The sequence below is a fragment of the Triticum dicoccoides genome, chromosome 7A, assembly GCF_002162155.2.
Source record: "Triticum dicoccoides isolate Atlit2015 ecotype Zavitan chromosome 7A, WEW_v2.0, whole genome shotgun sequence".
NCBI classification, from domain to species: domain Eukaryota; kingdom Viridiplantae; phylum Streptophyta; class Magnoliopsida; order Poales; family Poaceae; genus Triticum; species Triticum dicoccoides.
Genome location: NC_041392.1, coordinates 687085648 through 687105191, shown reverse-complemented (window position 1 = coordinate 687105191; position 19544 = coordinate 687085648). Strand labels below are relative to the sequence as shown.

General features: G+C 44.4%; 2 protein-coding genes across 3 annotated transcripts; both read left to right on the top strand.

Annotated features, from left to right (window-relative positions):
- The first annotated feature begins 851 nt into the window (after positions 1 to 851).
- LOC119327504 (probable serine/threonine-protein kinase PBL17) lies at positions 852 to 5686 on the top strand. The gene is made up of 6 exons (XM_037600605.1): positions 852 to 1281; positions 2486 to 2805; positions 3154 to 3289; positions 3910 to 4046; positions 4468 to 4591; positions 4712 to 5686. The coding sequence occupies exons 1-6, from the start codon at positions 1233 to 1235 to the stop codon at positions 5383 to 5385; spliced, it is 1440 nt and encodes a 479-aa protein (XP_037456502.1). The 5' UTR covers positions 852 to 1232; the 3' UTR covers positions 5386 to 5686.
- Positions 5687 to 6034: 348 nt separating this feature from the next.
- Positions 6035 to 9575, top strand: LOC119327505 (tRNA pseudouridine synthase A-like). Of its 2 annotated transcripts, none has more exons than XM_037600606.1 (9): positions 6035 to 6388; positions 6475 to 6592; positions 6963 to 7162; positions 7291 to 7436; positions 7917 to 8008; positions 8225 to 8469; positions 8741 to 8810; positions 8996 to 9058; positions 9138 to 9575. In XM_037600606.1, exons 1-9 carry the CDS (start codon positions 6243 to 6245, stop codon positions 9324 to 9326), a joined length of 1269 nt encoding a protein of 422 aa, XP_037456503.1. In that variant the 5' UTR covers positions 6035 to 6242; the 3' UTR covers positions 9327 to 9575. The 2 variants fall into 2 exon arrangements, with proteins under 2 accessions (XP_037456503.1, XP_037456504.1); XM_037600607.1 differs by having other exon boundaries at positions 6036 to 6388; positions 6978 to 7162.
- The last annotated feature ends 9969 nt before the right edge of the window (positions 9576 to 19544 follow it).

The window sequence follows — 19544 nt, the reverse complement described above, 5'->3', positions numbered from 1 at the left end:
CTGGTCAATCTGTCCAAAAAATTTATCTAGAATATAAGTTGTTTTCTTACATAGAAAAAACAAAAGCAAAATACATAAAATAAATTGTGTTTATCTTTTCATGTGTCATTGTGGCCGGATGGTTCGAACCGGGGCTTCCACCTTTTCACGAACCCTTTTCTGGTTTTGATTTCTATTTTAATTAGAACGGTCCTCATATATAAAGCTAATTGTGCACGTTAGACGTCAAACGTCAAACGTCAGTTAGCCGATTGGCGGGCAATATGCATGCGAATTGCAGGTGTGGTCGAATCCCATCCATACTGATCCATCTTTTTTTCCGTTTTATTTCAGATTTTTCTGTGTAAAAAAATGAAATGCAAGGGTGCTTTCTGGAAAAAAAATGCATGCGGATTACTCACCTCCTCAGCCACTAACAGCGGTCCCATGTAATGTTTTTTTTACACGAGGGCCCATGTAATGTTGGCACACCGTGCATGCATGTAATACGCCTAGCTACGGTAGAAAGCACCGTATTTGCACGCCCACGCAAGTTTGATGACTAAAAACATGTATTTTACAAGTTTATGCATCAAACTGATCGTCACGTGCAAATTTTACGACTGCCCATGTATTTACCTCTTAACAAAAAGTTACTCCCATTGGCATCCACCTAGCAGCAGCAGCACAAAGACTAATAATCCACTGTCACTGTCCAATAATCTCTCCCCCTCTAATCATGCGCACTAACCACAAATCAACCATACACAAAGCAAGGCCAAGCAAAGAAAACTAGAAAAACCTTCGATCCCCAATTGCTGCGCGTTGTTGGTGCCGCGGCGGTTTATTTATTCCGAAAGCAGCAGCAGCAGCTTCCTTCGGCCCTCTCGCTCTCTCTGCTCTGGCACAGCACAGCCAACCCGGCGCCTCTTTTCCCCATCCATCCATCCGTCCGTCCGTCCTTCCTGTTCCAACCCCCCGCCCCGAGAAAGAGAAGCAAAAGCTGCCGCTGCCAGTCGAAAAGGCCGCACCGCACCGCAAATTTCGGCGACGGACTCGCGCCGCGCCCGAGCCCGACCCCCACCTCGCTCCGGCGGCCGGGAGGAGGAGCGCACGCGCGGCCCGACCGCGGCGGAAGCGGGAGGAAAATTCCCCGGCCGGCGGGTGCGCGGCGCGGATCTGGCCGGGGTCGGGCGATGGGGAGGGGCTGGGAGTAGGGGAAGGCGCGCGCGGCGATCTCGGGGCGGCCTCCCATGGGTGGCTGCTTCTCGCTCGAGGAGCAGCGGCTCCAGAGCAGGACAGGTTCGTTCGCTCGCCCGCGCTCCGTCCGCTTCAAGTACTACTCGTGCGTTCGCTGTATCCTCCCGCGGTTTGTCCGGTTTGCTTGCTGGGGTAGGCGTACGTTCCTGCGTGTGCGGGCTGGTGTCTGGGCTTTGCCCAATTTCAGTTCAGAAGCGTGGATTTCTGGGTTATCCCTGGTCGGTTTGGGTGCTTAGGTGCTGCTTTGTTGACATGGCAGCCTCGTTTTTTGGGGGTTGCTGTGCTGCGGTCAAGGCTGGATGAGAACTGGCGTGATGCTATCCTCGTGCCTGTGAGCTCCTGTAACGAGTGATGGAGAATGCCGCACTATATTTGGTGCTAAAATTTTGGTTCGCACTGGGTATCCGGCTCCTCTATTTTGTGGATTTTAGACTTGGGCTTGCATGGAAGGCGTGCTATATTGATATGCTGAGGGGGGCTGCCGATGTAGCTGCAGCCTGAGGCGAATATCCATGGGAGTAGTAGTTTGTGGTGGAATACATACCATATTTAGCTCACCTTTTGGTGTGGAAAACTCTACTTTGGCCAACTCTGTTGACGATAGAGCCTGCAAACCGCTGAGGTGAAATTTGAGTACTCTTATAATGCCAGGCGCAGTTTCAGACAGCCTTCAGTATGAGTAGAAAGTCATCTCTCCTAGATAGTCAGGCATAGCGTGAGACATTCCGTGCTGATGTTTGAAAACTTGCATAGGAGTTGCTTTGCCCATAGAAAGGGGGGAATTAGAGAGATGACATATTCTGCCCGTCCTTGGACATGTCCACCAATGCTCCTTTCAAACTGTTCATATGATGGAGGCAATTCCCTGTCAATGTCACAGTTCTTGGCTGCACATTCAGGATCTGCCGAGTGAACTTGGAGATGATATATGGACAACTTTTATCATTGTAGATCTGCTCGTGACATTGGATATTCGATATGGTTGGTCATCAAGTTACTGTTCTCTATTCTTCTACGAATACATTTTCAGTTTCATGGAATTGTACACAAGCTTGCTGCTAAAATAGGGCATTCTGGTCAGCATAGCTTATAAAATAATTCAGTGGAACGGGTTCGTGCATTATCTTTGATTCTCTGCTCCCAGCAATCTATGCAGTCCTTGCCCCCTTGATTTCATTGGGATCTCCTTACCTTTTGTTTTCGTGCACGCAAGCTATGCTCATAACTGTACATAATACAATTACAGGCACTTCGGCTGAAGCTGGTGGACCAGATGGGTTGAGGAAGTGCAAATCTGATTCTAAAGCTATTTCAAGTGTTCTTGCTCCTCCGAAAGATGTGGAGGACCTGCAAACAGAAGGATATGGAAATGTCAATATTTTCACATACAACGAACTGCGAGCAGCCACAAAGAACTTTCGGCCTGATCAGATTCTTGGGGAGGGTGGGTTTGGAGTTGTTTACAAAGGCGTCATCGATGAAAATGTTAGAATAGGTTTTCCATCCAGACAGGTTGCTGTGAAAGAACTGAACCCAGAGGGTTTTCAGGGAGACAAGGAATGGTTGGTAAGTCTCCTTGCTTCCTTGCATTTCCTGAACCTTTATATACAGTAAGAAGTCATGTTAATTTCTACATTATGTGAAATCTTCATGAACCATTGTTAGCTGATTGAATTTTAAGATTCAGTATATTGATCAAAGAAGTTGTTTCTGATCTTCGTCGGAACATAACTCATCTTGTTTATCTTTTAAGAATCAACTTGAACATAGTATCAGCACTAGGTAAAAGAGTGCATCTCTACTTATTAGATTGAAGTAAAGGACATACTGTTGTGGTTGGTCATAGGTGGGTGAATGACTGTAACGCTACACCTTTCATGATTTAATGGGTTTCTATTGGTATCGTGTTTCCAGGCAGAAGTCAACTATCTTGGGCAACTTAGTCATGCAAATCTAGTCGAACTGATTGGCTATTGCTGCGAGGGTTCCCATAGATTACTTGTCTATGAGTACATGGCTTGTGGCAGCCTTGAAAAGCACCTTTTTCGACGTAAGCTCTTACTCTCACCTTCTTGATAACTCCACTCCCGTGCTCTTTAACATTCATTGGTTATGGCAGCATAACCTGCTCCCATTTACCTATGCACTGAATATTGGTTCTGAATAAGATGTTTTAGAATTAGCAACATCAACATTCTCAAATCTTGACTGACAATGAGTGGTACTGCCTGCTTCCAAGTAGCTCTTCAAATTTAGCTACTGCATTTGTCAAGTTTGTCAGGTGACAACTATATAAGTGATCTGAGTTGTTCAGTTGGTTTGTGATAGCATAGTATGATCTACCATCTGCACACACATGGTAACCTGGCTATTAAGATACTATGAATTAAAATTGAAGTGGCAGTTAAACAGCAATTACCATTCACCAAAATGGTAGAAAATGTTTGCCTTGTAGGTTCTGAATCTAGCTTCCTCATTGATTTATATATTCAGCGAACATGTTCAGTTCATCATCATAAAGTAAAGTATGTGAACAATTCAAAGATAATTGGTGTCAGGAAAATATGCTAAGCGGATTGGTACAAATATTTTGTTAACAGCAGTCATACGCATATTTTCTTTTAAAGGGAACATTTCGTTGATTATATCTTACCTGGTTGTAAATAACAGGGGTTTGCCTTAATATGCCATGGTCAACTCGCATGAAGATTGCACTCGGTGCAGCAAGGGGGCTTGAGTATCTCCACGGAGCTGAGAGATCCATCATCTATAGGGATTTCAAGACATCAAACATCTTGCTAGACGCGGTCCGTATTTCACCTTTGATATCATTGTCCAATTCAATCAGTGTGATGCCATTGATATATAAAGCTTTTTTGTGTTCCCAGCTGAGTGTCTTACGGCAAAATATATTTTCTGTTTGCAAGCCATGCAGTAATTATGTTCTTCTGATGTATTTTGCATGTTTAGGAAGATTCGTTAGTGTCAATATCCAGATGTGTAAGTATTAATGCCAAATGAACAGCCAAATGGATCATACGGTTTTACCCTTGTTGCTCCACAATGCTTCTGCAGTTATGCATGACATGGCACCATCATTTAGAAGTAGATGGCGTCTCATTAACTGTATTCTCATTGATATTGTCTAATGCAAGAGACTTCATGACGTGATGTTATGTTTTACTTTTGAAGATAGCGTCTCATTCTCACTCTGTGTTACCCTTACAGGATTATAATGCTAAGCTTTCAGACTTTGGCCTAGCAAGAACTGGACCTAGTGGAGACCAAACTCATGTCTCAACTCGGGTCATGGGAACTTATGGCTATGCAGCTCCTGAATATGTGATGACTGGTGAGCCGATCCTCTCCCAGAAGAAATTTTAGTGAATATTTATGGTTTCCAGAATTAACAAACAGCGCATTTTACCGACAAATTTTCTGTGTGTTAATTCAACCATGTGTGTTGTGACAGGCCATTTGACAGCACGGAGTGATGTTTATGGGTTTGGTGTTGTACTTCTCGAGATGATTATTGGGAGGAGGGCTGTGGACAAGAGCCGGCCGAGCCGTGAGCATAACCTAGTTGAGTGGGCACGCCCCCTCCTTGTCCACAACCGGAAGCTCTTCAGAATCATTGATCCTAGAATGGAAGGCCAATACTCCACCAAGGCTGCCATTGAAGTGGCCAGCCTTTGCTACCGATGCTTGAGCCAGAACCCTAAAGGGCGGCCTACTATGAGCCGGGTTGTTGAAACCTTTGAGGAGGTTCAAAGCATGCCAGAATGCCAGGACATACTCCTGCAGAATTGTATGACCGGATCTGTGACGCTCTACGAGGTCCCAAAGGAACCTGCTGAGCATGTTGAGACAGAGAAGGCGAAGCAAGAACCAACAGCAAAGACTGATGCCGTGGCTGTGGCCGTGGCCGTGCCACCGACGAATGGGAAGCCAGTGCCCCAGAGCAGGAGGACGCGGCCAGCGAACGGCAGGAGCAAGAGCGAGCCGCCTCTGGAGTGCAAGCTGTACATCCCTTCGCCTGACTCCGACGGGCATCAGCTGGGGCTGGAAGCCCTGGCATCACCCCCTTCCAGAAACAGCAGCAGGGATGATCCTCCTCCGGTGGACGAAGATCTGTACAAGATATAAAGTAATAACAGCAGTTTTTGACGAGGCTCAAGCCTACCTGTGTCCTCTCGTGTTGCCATCCATCTTGTTGTCAAGATCGATCAGTCAGTCAGTCAGCTGGTGTTTTTGTTTTTTCTTCTGATGGCGGAACTACCAAAGCTAGGGTTCTTGTTCTTGTGGTTAGCGAATTGTATTTAGAGAGAGGAGCGTCGTGGGAAGCATGTAACGTGAGTTCCATGATGGTGTTCGTGCTGTAAACTCGAAACAGTTCTCTGGGAAAGATCCACACCAAAATGGAAATGGAGAGATTTGTCTTGTCTTATCGTCGCTTGTTTCTTTTCGAGTTAATTTGCTTACATATACGATTGTTCTCCATTGCAAGCATGAACAGGTCGCACTGGAGATCATGGCCAAGATGGGAAAATCTCGAAGGTTCAGTGACAAGTTATAGAACTAAAACTGTGATTCGGATTCTGGGTTTCTAGTTCCAGTCTAGATCATCCAGACGGGTTTCCGTTTCGATGTCGTAGTTGGATTGGGTTTGTTGAAGTCCTCAAATCAAATTCCAAATATGAATCGAATTAGGCTACAAATACAGTGTTGTTTTTCTGTCCCTTTTTTGTTTGGCTGGCAAAAAGAAATAGTTGCGCCCGGTGTTTTGTTCATCTAACCCTGAACCTGAACTTAACTGAACTTTCTGAAACCCTTCGAGATCTGTGAGTTGCTGACACCATCGCCGCCGCCACCATATCGCCACACAGCGCCGGCAAGGCGGCAACCACCGCTCCCTCCCGCCGCCGCCGTAATCCCTTGGGGCCCGGACACGCACGAGTGCCCTAATCCCCAAATCCATCCGCACCGCCGAGCCCGGCCCGTACATGCTCGCCAAGTTCCGGCCCCTCATGGCGGCGGCACCGACGACGAAGGCCGCCCCGGCCGTGGCGTTCTCCACGGCGGTGGAGCGGGATGGCTACGCGCAGTACAACCACACCGACGCCTGCCAGCACCTCCGGTGGACAGCCAGGTGACCTCCCCCCTCTCCTCATCTTCCCATGGCGTTTCATGGCGCCTGGTATATGGCTCGCTTGGTCACCCGTTTTGACCGTGCAGGGAGAGCTACGAGTACATGTACGCGCGGCCGTGGAGCAGGGTGGTCGACTTCTACGCCGAGCTCGTGCGCACCGGCGCCGGGGCGGCGGGGCTCGCCGAGCTGTTTGGGAAAGACGAGGTCCGTGGAAAACAGTAGAATTTGGCACCCCCTACACCCCCGCAAATTTAGATTCTGAACTTCATGGTTTGCCTTATTTGATGGGTGAAGAAGTGTTCATGTCAGTGGCAGTTCTTTTTATAATTTGACAAATGCTGATTCTTTTCAACTAAGTATATGTAGTGCTTATGTTAATAGAAAATGACAACTGAATATCACCCAAAAAGTAGAATTCCAATATCAGTTGCTTGACCAAACACTAGAGTGTTTTGCATTAACCTGCCATTGTTAATATATGTAGAAGCGGCACAGAGCCGCGGACAGTGATTCTGACTAGAAACTCAGAGACCACATTTGGTGTTTTATTATACTGTTTACCAATGTCTATCAGATTTTCCTTCCGCAGAAAGATCATCTTCGTGATACGAATGGTGAGGAGCCTTTAGCATCATCTGAAAAACAAATGTCTGTTAAATCCTCCAAAGGCCGAGGAGGCAGGTGGGAAAGAGCAAACTTTAAGATTGTTCTTTCGTATCATGGGGGCTCGTTTGATGGTTGGCAGAAGCAGCCTGACCTCAACACTGTTCAAGGGTAAGAATAATCTCATTTCTGTGAATTTGCTTTACAGTTTTCTTCAACCCTTTTCTCCTCGCTTTCTTTATACTTCAAGGCGGAATAAAACTACTGAAGTTATTCATTTCACTCTGTATCGGTTGCAGGTTAGTGGAAAAACATCTTGGACAATTTGTCGACGAGAGAAAAGCTAAACAGCTTCAAGAAAGATCGTTGCCGATAGAAGGCTGTGCCACTGTTGCTGGGCGCACTGACAAAGGGGTGACTGCTCTTCAGCAAGTCTGCTCATTTTGTTAGTTACACTTGAGAACACATACTGTTGTGTTGCCTCTGTCTATTTTAATCATGTTTATAAACTTGTTATGATGCATATTAACTTGTCTTGAGCCTGAAATCTTATGTGTAGTTGTTGTTAGAACTATGGCGTGCTTGACTTTAGACCGTGGTTCTCAATTGATAGAAGCAAATCAAATCATAGAAGTTATTTGCTTCTCATTGACCTTACTTTAGCAAATATTTACCGGTGACAGCATACCACAAATCTGGCCAAAAACAAAAAATTGCCTGAACATTTCTTTGTGGGCAAATAAGTGCTAATGTTCCTTCTCAGCTGACTTTACTCGAGCAATGCATGCCATGTATTTAACTGGGAACTTACTAGTAGCACAAATCAGTTAGTATGTCCATGTGTGCTTATGTAAAATTTTACTTCAGTAGTCTTGACCATCACTTCTGATAACTGATGTGAAATGCTTCTTGTTAATCGCCTTAGATACGTGGAGAAAGGATGTGCAGCCTGCCGATATAAAAGACACAATAAATGAGGCCTCACCAGATAAAATTAAATCTTTGGTTGTGTCAGAGGTATTTCCCTTGCTCTTGTAGAATATATCATTGCTAGTAATATGAATGCTAGCGATTGTATTTGATATCAAATTGTTGACAAGCTTCGTTTACTAGCTATTTTCTGGTTTGAGACTACCAGAGATTTTTTTTTATGTGTTAGAAGGTTCTGAGAATACCTTGATCCCGACCATACAGGATGTTATGCTAAATATTAACTGATGCCCTCATTTGCAGGTCTCACGTGAATTTCATCCTAATTTTTCAGCCAAATGGAGGAGATACCTGTATATATTTCCTCTTGATGGGGATGCTAAATCAATATCAGAGGATGAGCAATCGTCTATGATACTAGAGAATCCTGAATACAAAGCACCTCGGAGCTTTGATGTGGCCAAGGTTGACAAAATCATTAGGCAACTGGAAGGAAAAATGCTATCTTACAAAATATTTGCACGTGACACACAAGCTTCACGTAGCGAGTAAGTTTCATATATCATAACTTGCTTTGTATTTTTCAAGTACAGAAATGGTTCCTCACGTTGGATTAGCAATAGTTTCATCACCTAATTCAGACATGGTTGCTCACTAGAGACCTTCCTGAATTTGTGTGCCACTCTTCATTAGTGCTTGTTATCTGAAGTGAGCATGATGTGTTCCTTTTAGATGATATTCATGTCTCTTATTTTATACATTCTCTTGAGTTCAATTAACTCATCAGTCACTTCATTTGATGCCCTGCTGTTTTTGCAGCGGCCCAGCTACGGAGTGTTTTATGTTCCATTCTCGAGCTGCAGTGACCAAACTGTATTCTGCTGATGAGGTGATTCTAGCATGCTCATTTTTTCTTTCCTTAATGCATAGACTGCATTTATCAAATGGAATATAACTGTCTACCCTCAGCTGGTTGGGATTTGCCTTGGGTCTGAATTTTCTCCTTATCTTTGCATATGCACATGCATCATTTCAGTTGAAACTTATGTCAGTTCTTGCTTTCCACATTTGCAGAATTGCAAAGAAAGCACACCGGTCATGTGTGTTGAGCTAGTTGCGAACAGATTCCTACGCAAGGTAACACAACACACTGCTATATGCCCTACTATTTATTCTCAATCACTCCATGAACTCTGGTTTAATTTGCGACAAACAGATGGTTAGGGTTCTTGTTGCGACCAGCATCAGAGAGGCTGCTGCTGGAGCTGATGAAGACGCCTTGCTGAACCTGATGGAAGCCACTTGCAGGCGCGCAACGGCTCCCCCGGCACCCGCGGAGGGCCTCTGCCTTGTAGACGTTGGCTATGAAGATTTCGACGAACAGAGGTGCTTCATTGTTGACTAAACAAACTCTCCATGCTAGAGCAAAAAGAACAACATGCCCGATTCTTCAACAAGTGAAGATCAAACCAGCCCGGTTCTGATTTGCGGATCCTCAGACGTCAGCCTGACATGCTTCTCAATTGAATTTCGGAGGTGGAGCTCCGAGATATTCCTATTCCTATTCCTCTATTCATTCACAATTGTATTTTGCTGGTGGACCTCTTGAAATATTTTGGCATTGAAATCACAGACAAAACATTTGTGAAGCACACATGATTAATACATTGCCGCAACAAGCCACACTGAATCAACACGAGGTAATAAGTTTTCTTAACCATCCATGCAAAAGAAGCAACACAACAAACATCTCAGATGGTACAAGAAAAGGGAACTAAGATGACATCTTCAGCTTAACTCTCACAAGCCAAGCCGTCAGTGAGATACTGCTCTATAAGAGTTCGGATTCTAACCTTGTGTCTTAATTTCTGGGGGGCTGTTGCGAAACACATAAAACATAAGTGGACACGTCCTGGACAGCAGTAGTGGAGCTGGCCATTCAACCCGGTGCACCAAAATGACCACCCTTTTGGAAAAACCAAACCAAATGCCCATCATGCAGTCTCAGTCCGAGTCATCGATCGAATTCAACCATGTATTTAAATCCAAAAAAAGCGCCGGATGCTCATCGGTGAGAGGAATGAGCAGAAGGAGGAGAGGGATCAGCTGAAGTGCGAGAGGAATGAGCTCAAAAGTATGAAGGCTGCTTTTATCAAAGAAGGACAAGCGAATAGGCAGAAGCTTCATAAGTTCATCGATTACCTATCTTAGTTGTTAAACTACTATGTTTAGTTGATCAAGTACCCATTTTAGTTTTTAAACTACTATGTTTAGTTGATATTAGTTGTTAAACTGCTATGTTTAGTTGATCGACTACCTATCTTATCAGATATTAAAGTGTTGCTGCCATTTTTGGTTGGGAAACAGATGTTGTGCAAATTTTCTTTTATACAATTTTCTTTTCATATTGTGGCTTGCCGCCAACATGGCATGTCACTGCTGATGAAATATTCCTGATGACGCTGCACATGAGGCACATCATTAGTACATATGTTAGTGGTGGCGTGGCCTGCAAACGCTCCAGCGCCAGCCTTTAGGTGCCCTCTGGCCCTCCAGCCGGACGATTTGGATACCAGTCCGAATGACCAAGGCAATACCCGAATGATCAGGAATGATGTTCAGATGATCCAGTAGGGAGCACATGGAATGGTGTTTTTCACGAGGAGTTTTACCTAAGCCATTTTTGCGATATGGTGAGAGTGGGATAATGGCTAAGGCACTATTTGTAGAGCTGTGAAAAAGTAGGATGGCCGTGACAAAATGATGACTCAAGTAGATCTTGAACGAATTCCTTTGATCCCCTCGCATGATTCCTATAACTCAAGATTTAAACGAAAAACCCATATTTTTTTCTTGTTACCGTCACACTTGAGTCATATCGCGTTTGATGGGTCCATGATCCCTACTCAATAATGCCAAGGAAACTATATCTTGCGTAGACACTTAAGAAACACAATTAGTCCCCCAATATGTATTGTCATTAAGATTAAAATATGATTAAGGGCATGATTGCACTTTCAGAGGCGCCCGTCCTCGAGCCAGCTCCCGAGACGGGAGGGAGCACGATGGAAGAATGTGGCGCGGCGACGAGCACAACTCCATGGACCGTTGGTTCCCTTGCCGCTTCCGCTTCACGTCGACGATGGAAGGAGTTGGCGCGGCACGGGAAAGACGGCCGCGGGAGACGGAGGAGGACGAAGAGGCATCAATGGAGGCAACAACACTTGAAATCCGAAGGCCGGTGGTTGGGGGTACTCCATGGCGTTGACTGGGGACGTGGCGAAGCAAGATGGCGCGGGGCTAAATGTCCCTCCCGCCAAGTCGCACGGAGATAGAGGAACCGACAAATCAGGGGAGGGGGTCGGAGTCGGGGAAATCGAACATATGTGGCGGAAGGACCTAAATATACCTTTTCGACGGACTGTTTTACAGCATATGCGATGGGTACTTCTGGGCACGATATAAAAACAGTTATTATAGTGGATGGGGTGATTTATGGGATCTGCTGTAAAAAATGCTCGACGGATCAGCCAAAGACACTCATCCCCCATTCCCCACTCCTACTCCCCAGCCCGAACTCCGCCGCCGCCGCCATCCATCTCCGCCGCCGCAACCTACCTTTTCCAGCCGCCACCCTTTCCAAGCTATGGAGAAGCCGGCGGAGGAGCCGATGTCCAGGCTCACCCACGACCTAATCGCGGAGATCCTCTCTCGCGTGCCCTACAAATCACTCTGCATCTGCAAGTGCGTCTGCCCGACCTGGCGTAACCTCATCGCCGACCCCGCGCACCGGAAGAAGATGGCGCAGACTCTGGCCGGCTTCTTCTACCACATCAACAACGATGCCACGGCCGAGCCCCGCGGCTTCGCCGGCGTCAAGTACGCGGATATGTCTGCTTTCCCTTGGTCCAGCGTCCCCGAGACCCACCCGCGCCTGCCACTACCGCCCGACAGCACGGACCGCTTCTTCTCCCTCGAGGGTTCCTGCGATGGGCTGTTTCTTGCAAGCATGCGCACGGGCACCCCTGCTGCAAATTTTCGGTACATGGTCTCCAATCCAACTACCAGTGAGTATATCGTGCTGCCCCACTCTGGCCAAGACGCCGGCAACATCAGCAACGCTTACCTGGGTTTCGACAGTGCTGTATCCACTCAAGAGTTTCATGTGTTCGAGTTTGTACAGGATTTGTCACCCCCGGACCACCGGGGCTTACAATCCGTGGTTGTGACCGGAGTGAGGATTTACTCTTCAAAAACTGGTGCATGGGTAGCAATGGAACCCAAATGGGACATCCAAGTTGGCTTGTGCTTTGGTCAACCTGGAGTTTTCCATAAGGGATGTTTGCACTTGCTCACAGGTGAGAACGGTTTGGGGGTAGTTGATGCAGAAGGGCTAAGATGGAGAACTGTCCCGCTGCCAATACCCGTTGCTAGGAGTTTCGCAGGTCTCATCGGGAAGTCTGCTGGACAGCTACTTTATATCGCCTCCCTTGATAGTCAAGGATATGGCTCAGACAGATCTTTGACTATATCGGTTTATGTTCTTAGTGTTGAGATTTATAACTGGGATGTCTGTCATCAGGATGACAAACGCATGTACTGGAAATTGTACAAGTTTTCAGATGTAATTCCAGAGAAGAAGTTTCCCAAACTCATTGGAGTACACCCACATGCCAATCTGATCTTCATAGCTCATTCAGAAAACGAACTGTTGACATATGATTTGGATCGTCATGAAAGTCCAGTTGTATATCACCTTGACCATAAGTACCAGATATTTATGCAATTTTGCCCATATGTGCCGCTGTTGTCCTGTTTACCATTGGACAGAGCAATACGGCTGGCAGCTCCCAATTGATGAATGTTCTGCTGATTGGAAAACGGGCAGCCATGGGTGAGGTACTCCGTTGCATTTTCAAGTGAAATCTTCACAAGGATTAAAATGGAGATGATGCATTGTTTGTAGAAAATGCCAAGTCTAGTTTTCAGTTTGATCTGTATTGTTTTTCATGACTATTATTGCCTCTGGCTGGCTGTTTCACTAGTGGATGTGTTGGTGCGGGTTGTTGTATGCTCTATGCCTTTTGATATGCAACACGTATAGCTGTATGAGACATTTCAGTGTGTACCTGTTTTGGCTAAGCCAGATTTGTTTGTGTTAGTATATGAACACATACATACAATCTGAGCCGTATAAATGGGTGTGAGACATTTGGTATGAGTTGTTGTATGTTCTTTATTGCTCATTGGAACAATGAACTGATTGCATATGATTTGAACAATGAACAGATTACAAGTTGGGCAGTTATTGCTGAGGTGCTCCGTTACGTTCTCAAGAATTGTCTTCACAAAGCTTCAAATAGAGATATTGTTGTTTCGGAAAATGCCAACTTCAGTTTTCAGTTTGATCTGTACTCTTTCATATCTAGCACTGTCTCTTGCTGCATATTTTCCTCATGGACATGTTGGTACAAGACTACAGGTTGTACTCCCTCCGTTCCCAAATATAAGTCTAAAAAGACTTATATTTAGGAACGAAGGGAGTAGTATGTTGCCTATGCCTTTTGATGTGCAACAAGTTGAGCTGTATGAGACACTTTAGTGTGTCCTATTTTGACATGATATCTCTAATTCTCTATTACTCTCTCTGATCCATAATAAGTGTTGTGGTTTTAGTTTAAATTTGAACTAAAACCACAACACTTATTATGGATCGGAGGGAGTAGAATCTTATGTTCTGACATGAAAAGGCATAGTCTGACTCTGATATGGTGCACACACAATCTGCATTAGTCTGTTCTATGATCTATCTAGGTGTTTGCATTGCAAAGATTTACTTGGTCTCTAGTTTTCTGTTTTTTGGTTTGATGTTCATAGAAGTTTGCATATGTCTGCAGCATATAATGTGATCATCCTATCTCAAAAGGCTGGTTTATATTCTGTATCAGAAAATGATCATAATCTCCTAAAGGGACTTGAACAATTTCTTGCTCTTTTTTCTTCTTCTAATGGCTCCAAATTGGAAATATGACCAGAGTATCTAGTTTCGTTTCCCCTGTCCTCACTATAACATCACTTTAGTTGGTGTATGATTAATTGGTGGAGCCAGGCACCCCCTCCCCCCTGACAATCATGTTCCCTCTATGAGAGGCATTAATATCTTCCTCTGTAATTAATTATGTTCCAGTTCCGACAGTTTTACTCATCACCAACCAACGGAATTGAAAACATTAGCCCTCGTCTGTGGGATCTTCGTCTCTCCGGACCTGATTGCTTTTTCTAGCAGGTTTTCAAGATTCTGTGTGCAAAATCAAAGGTCCTAGTCCTGCTTTCTTGTGTTAACCAGAGTAGTTCCATTGCCTCTACCAGTATCCAACAGATAGTGTAATTTGCAGCTGCGTCTTCCACAATGCGACGCCCTCCCTCGACACGCTCGTCAACCGGATCAAGGAGGAAGCCGGCTCCTGGGCTAAGGCCGGAGCTCCAGGCCTTAGAGTAGTCCTCCCCCCTTCATGGGATGTGCACTGAGCTCTGTACCTGTTCACCATCTATTCGTCCTAGGACGAATGTAACTGACACCCTACCTTTTCAATGAAAAGAAACGCAAGGTCCCTTTGCGTTTTCTCGAAAAAAATAGTGTAATTTGCAGTATGCTGATCACTCAAGTTGTAGAGTAGAATTAATCATTTCAGGGACGTAGTTAGCAGAATTACGATAGACTTATTTTTTTCCAGTAGATAAGTATGTCAGGGATAGTATGGAACTTTTTGACCCGGTGCTTGTTAAGTTTAGCACTTATCACATGCATTTTTAGCTAGAGTTAATGTAATTGTATTGATGTTTAGGCTATCACTTTATAGACCTTTTGTTGGTCTGACCTATGTCCTTTCATATTCACTGCTTATTTCCTGGCTTCCTGCCTTTGTTAATTTTAAGGCTAGACTACTTTTGTTGCATGGATTGGTTATATACTGCTTTCCACAGATAACTTTTACAGCCTTGCTAGTAATTACCTACGGTTATATCCTTACTCCTTGGACAGAATTTTGGTAGCTCTGCACTAATTCTTTATAAATAATGGTTATTAGTATTTATGTCAAGTTCTTAAAAGTCTTATCTTGGGTCAATTCTTCAATAATATATACTCCTCCGTCCCAAAATAAGTGTCGCTGATTTAGTACAAAGTTAGTATAAAGTTGTACTAACTCAGCGACACTTATTTTGGGACGGAGGGTGTATATACTAATCTGGAGAATCATTACCTGTTCTTCTTTAGCTATCTGCTTTACAGTGAGGCGGCAAGAAGCAGTCTATGTTGGGTTGTTACTCTGTTTTGCAGAACCAAATAGACAATGCTCCACTCACAGTCTCACACGCAACCTCGGATTAAATGGTAGCAACTCTCAGTGATCAGATGGTTGTGCATCTGCAGACCACATTTGTTAGTAGTCTAAAACCGTGGGTTTAGTTTGCTTGGTATACTTGCTAGTTTCTAGCTTTCTTTGTTGCCCTTTTCTTGCTTTTTTTCTGTACAGTTCGAATGTCTGGTACCTTATCTGGTTTTTCTCATTATTTATTTTTACCACAGTTCAGTGATTTCAGACTGATCTAAGCCCAGATTATGCTGTGGAAGACAGATTCATCAGAGGTTGCCTGATCTCAGCCTAATCTTCTACCCCTTTCAAGCGCAGCTACTGTTCGGATGCCAATTCACAAAGACAAGGCAGATGCATCGGCCAAGCATCGATCAGTGCACTTCCATCAGCATGCTACATTATTCCTTGTCATCGATGGCCGGGTGCCCATAGACCGTGATGCCCAAGACACAGGGTATAATGTTGGAGAAATTTGGGGGCAGAAACAGTGATAAGTGGGGGTTCTGAGTGAGGCTCAAGCCGCTGGCTGCAGATGACTGTCACCCCGCAGCAGCTGAGGAGCAGGAAACGCTGGGTGGACCGCACCTTCCATATATCCCAGAGTGAGAGCAGGAGGAAAGTTGCAGCCTCTCCTTCTGGTTACATCACATTTTTTACAGAGAAATATCTGATGGTTCCATCATATGGCACCTCATATTTGGTAACAGTAACAACTTCAGAAAGATCTGTTGGTGACGGTGCTGAATAGCGGCCATCCGATCCGTGGCGTTCTTTGTGGTGAACACCACAGCGCAGGACGCGAGTCAGGTTTGGAGATCCCGTGCGCCTACGAGCTGCAGATTATTCGTGTGGCTAGCTGCCCGTAATAGATGCTGGACAGCAGATACGCTTTGACACCGTGGGCTTTAAGCGATCAGCTGCCGGAGACGATGTCACATTTGCTGCTTGGATGTGTCGTTGCGCGGGAGGTATGTCATTCCGTCTTCCGCAAATGGCAGCATCTGGAGTGGGCGCCTGACCGCGACGAGCAGCTGATTTGCATGGCGAACGACGCGCTCAACGCGACGGAGGGACATAAGAGACATGTGGACAGCCATCATGTTGGTGTTCTGGTGCATCTGTCTGGCAGCACCGCGAACGATGTGATTGTCAATGGTGTGGAGGTTTCAGGAGGCATTGTTTTCTATACCTACAAAGAAGAGAACCTTGACATCTTGTCTTCAGGAACTGAGTTTAGCTTTGACAGATTGTTGTGTAACTGTGCCACTGTTCAACTCTGAATGTAGCTTGTTGTCTGAACAAGTTAGCAGGAGCAGGATAATTTGGAATTTATGCCTAAATAGTATTATGGTTTTTTCTTTGTAGGTTGAGAAGTTCAATTAGGAGTAGATGATTACTTGGATCCTTGGATAATTTCGAATTTATGCCTAAATACTATTATGGTTTTTTGATCTTTGTAGGTTGAGAAGTTCAATTGGGAGTACATCATTACTTGGATCCTTGGATAATTTATGCTGATGTTTGGTACTTGGAGGAGTACAAAGACAGTTCATAGAGTTTTAGAAATTTATATCCTGTAAAATATTTTATTTTCTAAGAAATTGATGTACTCCTAATTGACGATACTTGCATTGCAATGTACTGTAACAGATCGTGCCATTGAATCAATATATTAGTTTCATTTCTACTCTATTGAATTTTACTGAAGTTGTACCTTGTACTGCAAGTTCAAATACAAGGTGCCATGTACTGCTATTTGAACAACCTACTGTTATAAATAATTATATATGGAGGTTATTCAATTTGTGCAAACAGCAACCCGTAGAGGCGTTGGGTAAATCCGTTGTTGGCTTGCAGTGCTTCAGATTACCGACAGATCTATAGACGTTGTTGTAGACCCTTCTAAGGCGACCAACAACAATGAATAATAATTCGTTGGCTTAGATCTTAACAACACTTATATGGACAAAAGTCAACGCATAGATGCGTTGCTGAAGAGGGTTTCCTTGTTGTAGTGCCAGTTACCAGTGGGAGTACGACAAGGATTGTGCTTGTTACTACATTAATCTTGGTGACGATCACTAGGATGAATTTCCGGTTGGCAGTGTAGGATTAGCGGCGTGGACATTTGCTTATTTATTTGCCGGCCTCTTAGGCCCATTGGATTTTGCCCGTACTCAGACCCGTGGCTCTTCGTTAATTAATGTTGGGTCAATGTTGACCTCTGATTGGTGATAACCTATGTATGCAATACGTATGTCATATTCTATTGTTGTATTATCTCATCTTTCATGTTGTAGTTGTATTTGTTATGATGTTCACCTTGTTCACCAACATATGACCCTGCGGCTATGTTATGAAGTCATATGTTGGGTAACCAACATGCGCTTCTATTCTTAGAGGAGATTGCAAAGTCTCCGATGGGGCTAGGGTCGCATATTGGGTGTTACACTTCCGGACTCAAAACTTTTTCTGAAATATTTTCAGGATTTTTGGAGCTCCATAAAAAATATTATCCTAAAATCCCAAAAATATGCATGAAAAAGCAACTAACACTCTGCACTGAATTAATAGGCTAGTCCAGAAAAATGATAATGTTTTATGCCGAAATGATATAAACGTAGCATGAAATAATAAAAAAAATATTGATACATTTGAGACGTATTAACATCTGCAAGCTTAATTCCTACTCGTCTCGCGTAGGTAGATGATAACAAATGTTTTATAATTGCAAATATTACTAACATGAATTATAATCAATCTGATGCAATTAGGTATGACTTTAAAGTATAGCGATGCAATGCAATAGTCTATAGTTGATACAAAGACAAGTAACATCAAAATATACAAGTGATCACTCTAGCTTTTCATGGCTTAACACTTTCATGTCAAATTCATCAATGGCTTTAGGTTCAGAGAGAATATCGGTTGTATTATGAAAGCATAGTATGTTAAGTCTTCATTGTATCAGGAGACAATTTTATCATAACAGCAAGATTGTCGGTCAAGCGAATCAACCACATGACCTCGTGTTTCAATCAATCGATAAATATTTGAGCACTAGCATTGATCTTTGCACTTAAATAAAAAAGAGAATAATGATGGAGGTTCACAAGAAGTCAAAAAGTGGAAGAAAGTCTTGCATCAATGCAGCTAATCATTAGCAATGGAGAGACCTTATAATCGATGTTAATGCAAGGAGTATGGATTGCCATACAATCGATGCACTACAACTATAAATATATGAAAACTCTCCAAAATGAAGTAGCTCATCATGGGAATATACAAGCCAAATTCTATAATGTAAATAATCCCCAACCAATATATAAACATAAAGCATATGAAAACTCTCTATATGAAATACAATGTGCTGCTTTGAAGTATGTATGTATATATGCAAATTGAATCTCCAGAAGAGAGATTTACTTACCACGGCCGCCTCTGCCAGAGCGGGTAAGGCTAGACGTGGAGGTGGAGTAGACGTCACCGGAGCAAACCCTGGCTGGAAGTATGGCCCCACCATGATGGATGTGCCCAAAACCAAAGCAGATGACCCTGCCATTGCCACGACCCTCGTCACCTCGCCGCATTGGAGGTACCAGCTGGGGTACCATGGGAATGGGTCGGAGCAAGGAAAGAAAATCGTTGTTAGAGGTAATCTTGATTGATAAGATGTATACGTGAGGTCCAAGTACTAGTACGTTAGCAAGGTTAGTTTGGCTGGTTGGGTCCGGCTGTAGTTAGGCTATAAGATAATTAGTAGTACTACAACTGCACGAGCATTGGTACATGTCCAAGTCATAGGAGAGTCCGGTCAGGATCTGTATCATGTGTGTCCGTGTAGGTGTAGGACACGGTCTAGTAAGGCTGCGTTGGTCGTGTATATAAACATAGCCAAGCCGTGAGTTTTGTAACACCGGGGAAAAAGAGAAAAAGAAATAAAGAGGAGAGGCACGACACGTGCCTTTGGCAAAAGTTTTCGCGTGTGCCTGTGTTCGTCTGTGATTTGATGTGATCGATCCTGTGGGCGAAATTCCAACAATTGGTATCAGAGCTAGGTCGATTTGAAGCCGCGCTTGCCCCGGGGTGGCGATCTGCTAGCGCCTCGGGGTGGGCGATATGGTTGCTGGGTGGTGCAGCGGCGAGGAAGAGCGGGCCATGAAGTCACTGGATGATGCGGCGGAGAGGAGGATTATGCGATCGTCGTTTGATGGAGCGACAAGGAGGGAGACGGCGGGCTGTCGTTG

Bases quoted from the DNA above. Each gene is read 5' to 3' on its own strand.
- LOC119327504 (XM_037600605.1), top strand. From the start codon at position 1,233: ATGGGTGGCTGCTTCTCGCTCGAGGAGCAGCGGCTCCAGAGCAGGACA. The intron at 1,282-2,485 runs GTTCGTTCGCTC...ATACAATTACAG, and splicing joins GCGGCTCCAGAGCAGGACAG to GCACTTCGGCTGAAGCTGGT. The intron at 4,047-4,467 runs GTCCGTATTTCA...TTACCCTTACAG, and splicing joins CAAACATCTTGCTAGACGCG to GATTATAATGCTAAGCTTTC.
- LOC119327505 (XM_037600606.1), top strand. From the start codon at position 6,243: ATGCTCGCCAAGTTCCGGCCCCTCATGGCGGCGGCACCGACGACGAAG. The intron at 7,163-7,290 runs GTAAGAATAATC...TATCGGTTGCAG, and splicing joins GACCTCAACACTGTTCAAGG to GTTAGTGGAAAAACATCTTG. The intron at 8,470-8,740 runs GTAAGTTTCATA...CTGTTTTTGCAG, and splicing joins ACACAAGCTTCACGTAGCGA to CGGCCCAGCTACGGAGTGTT.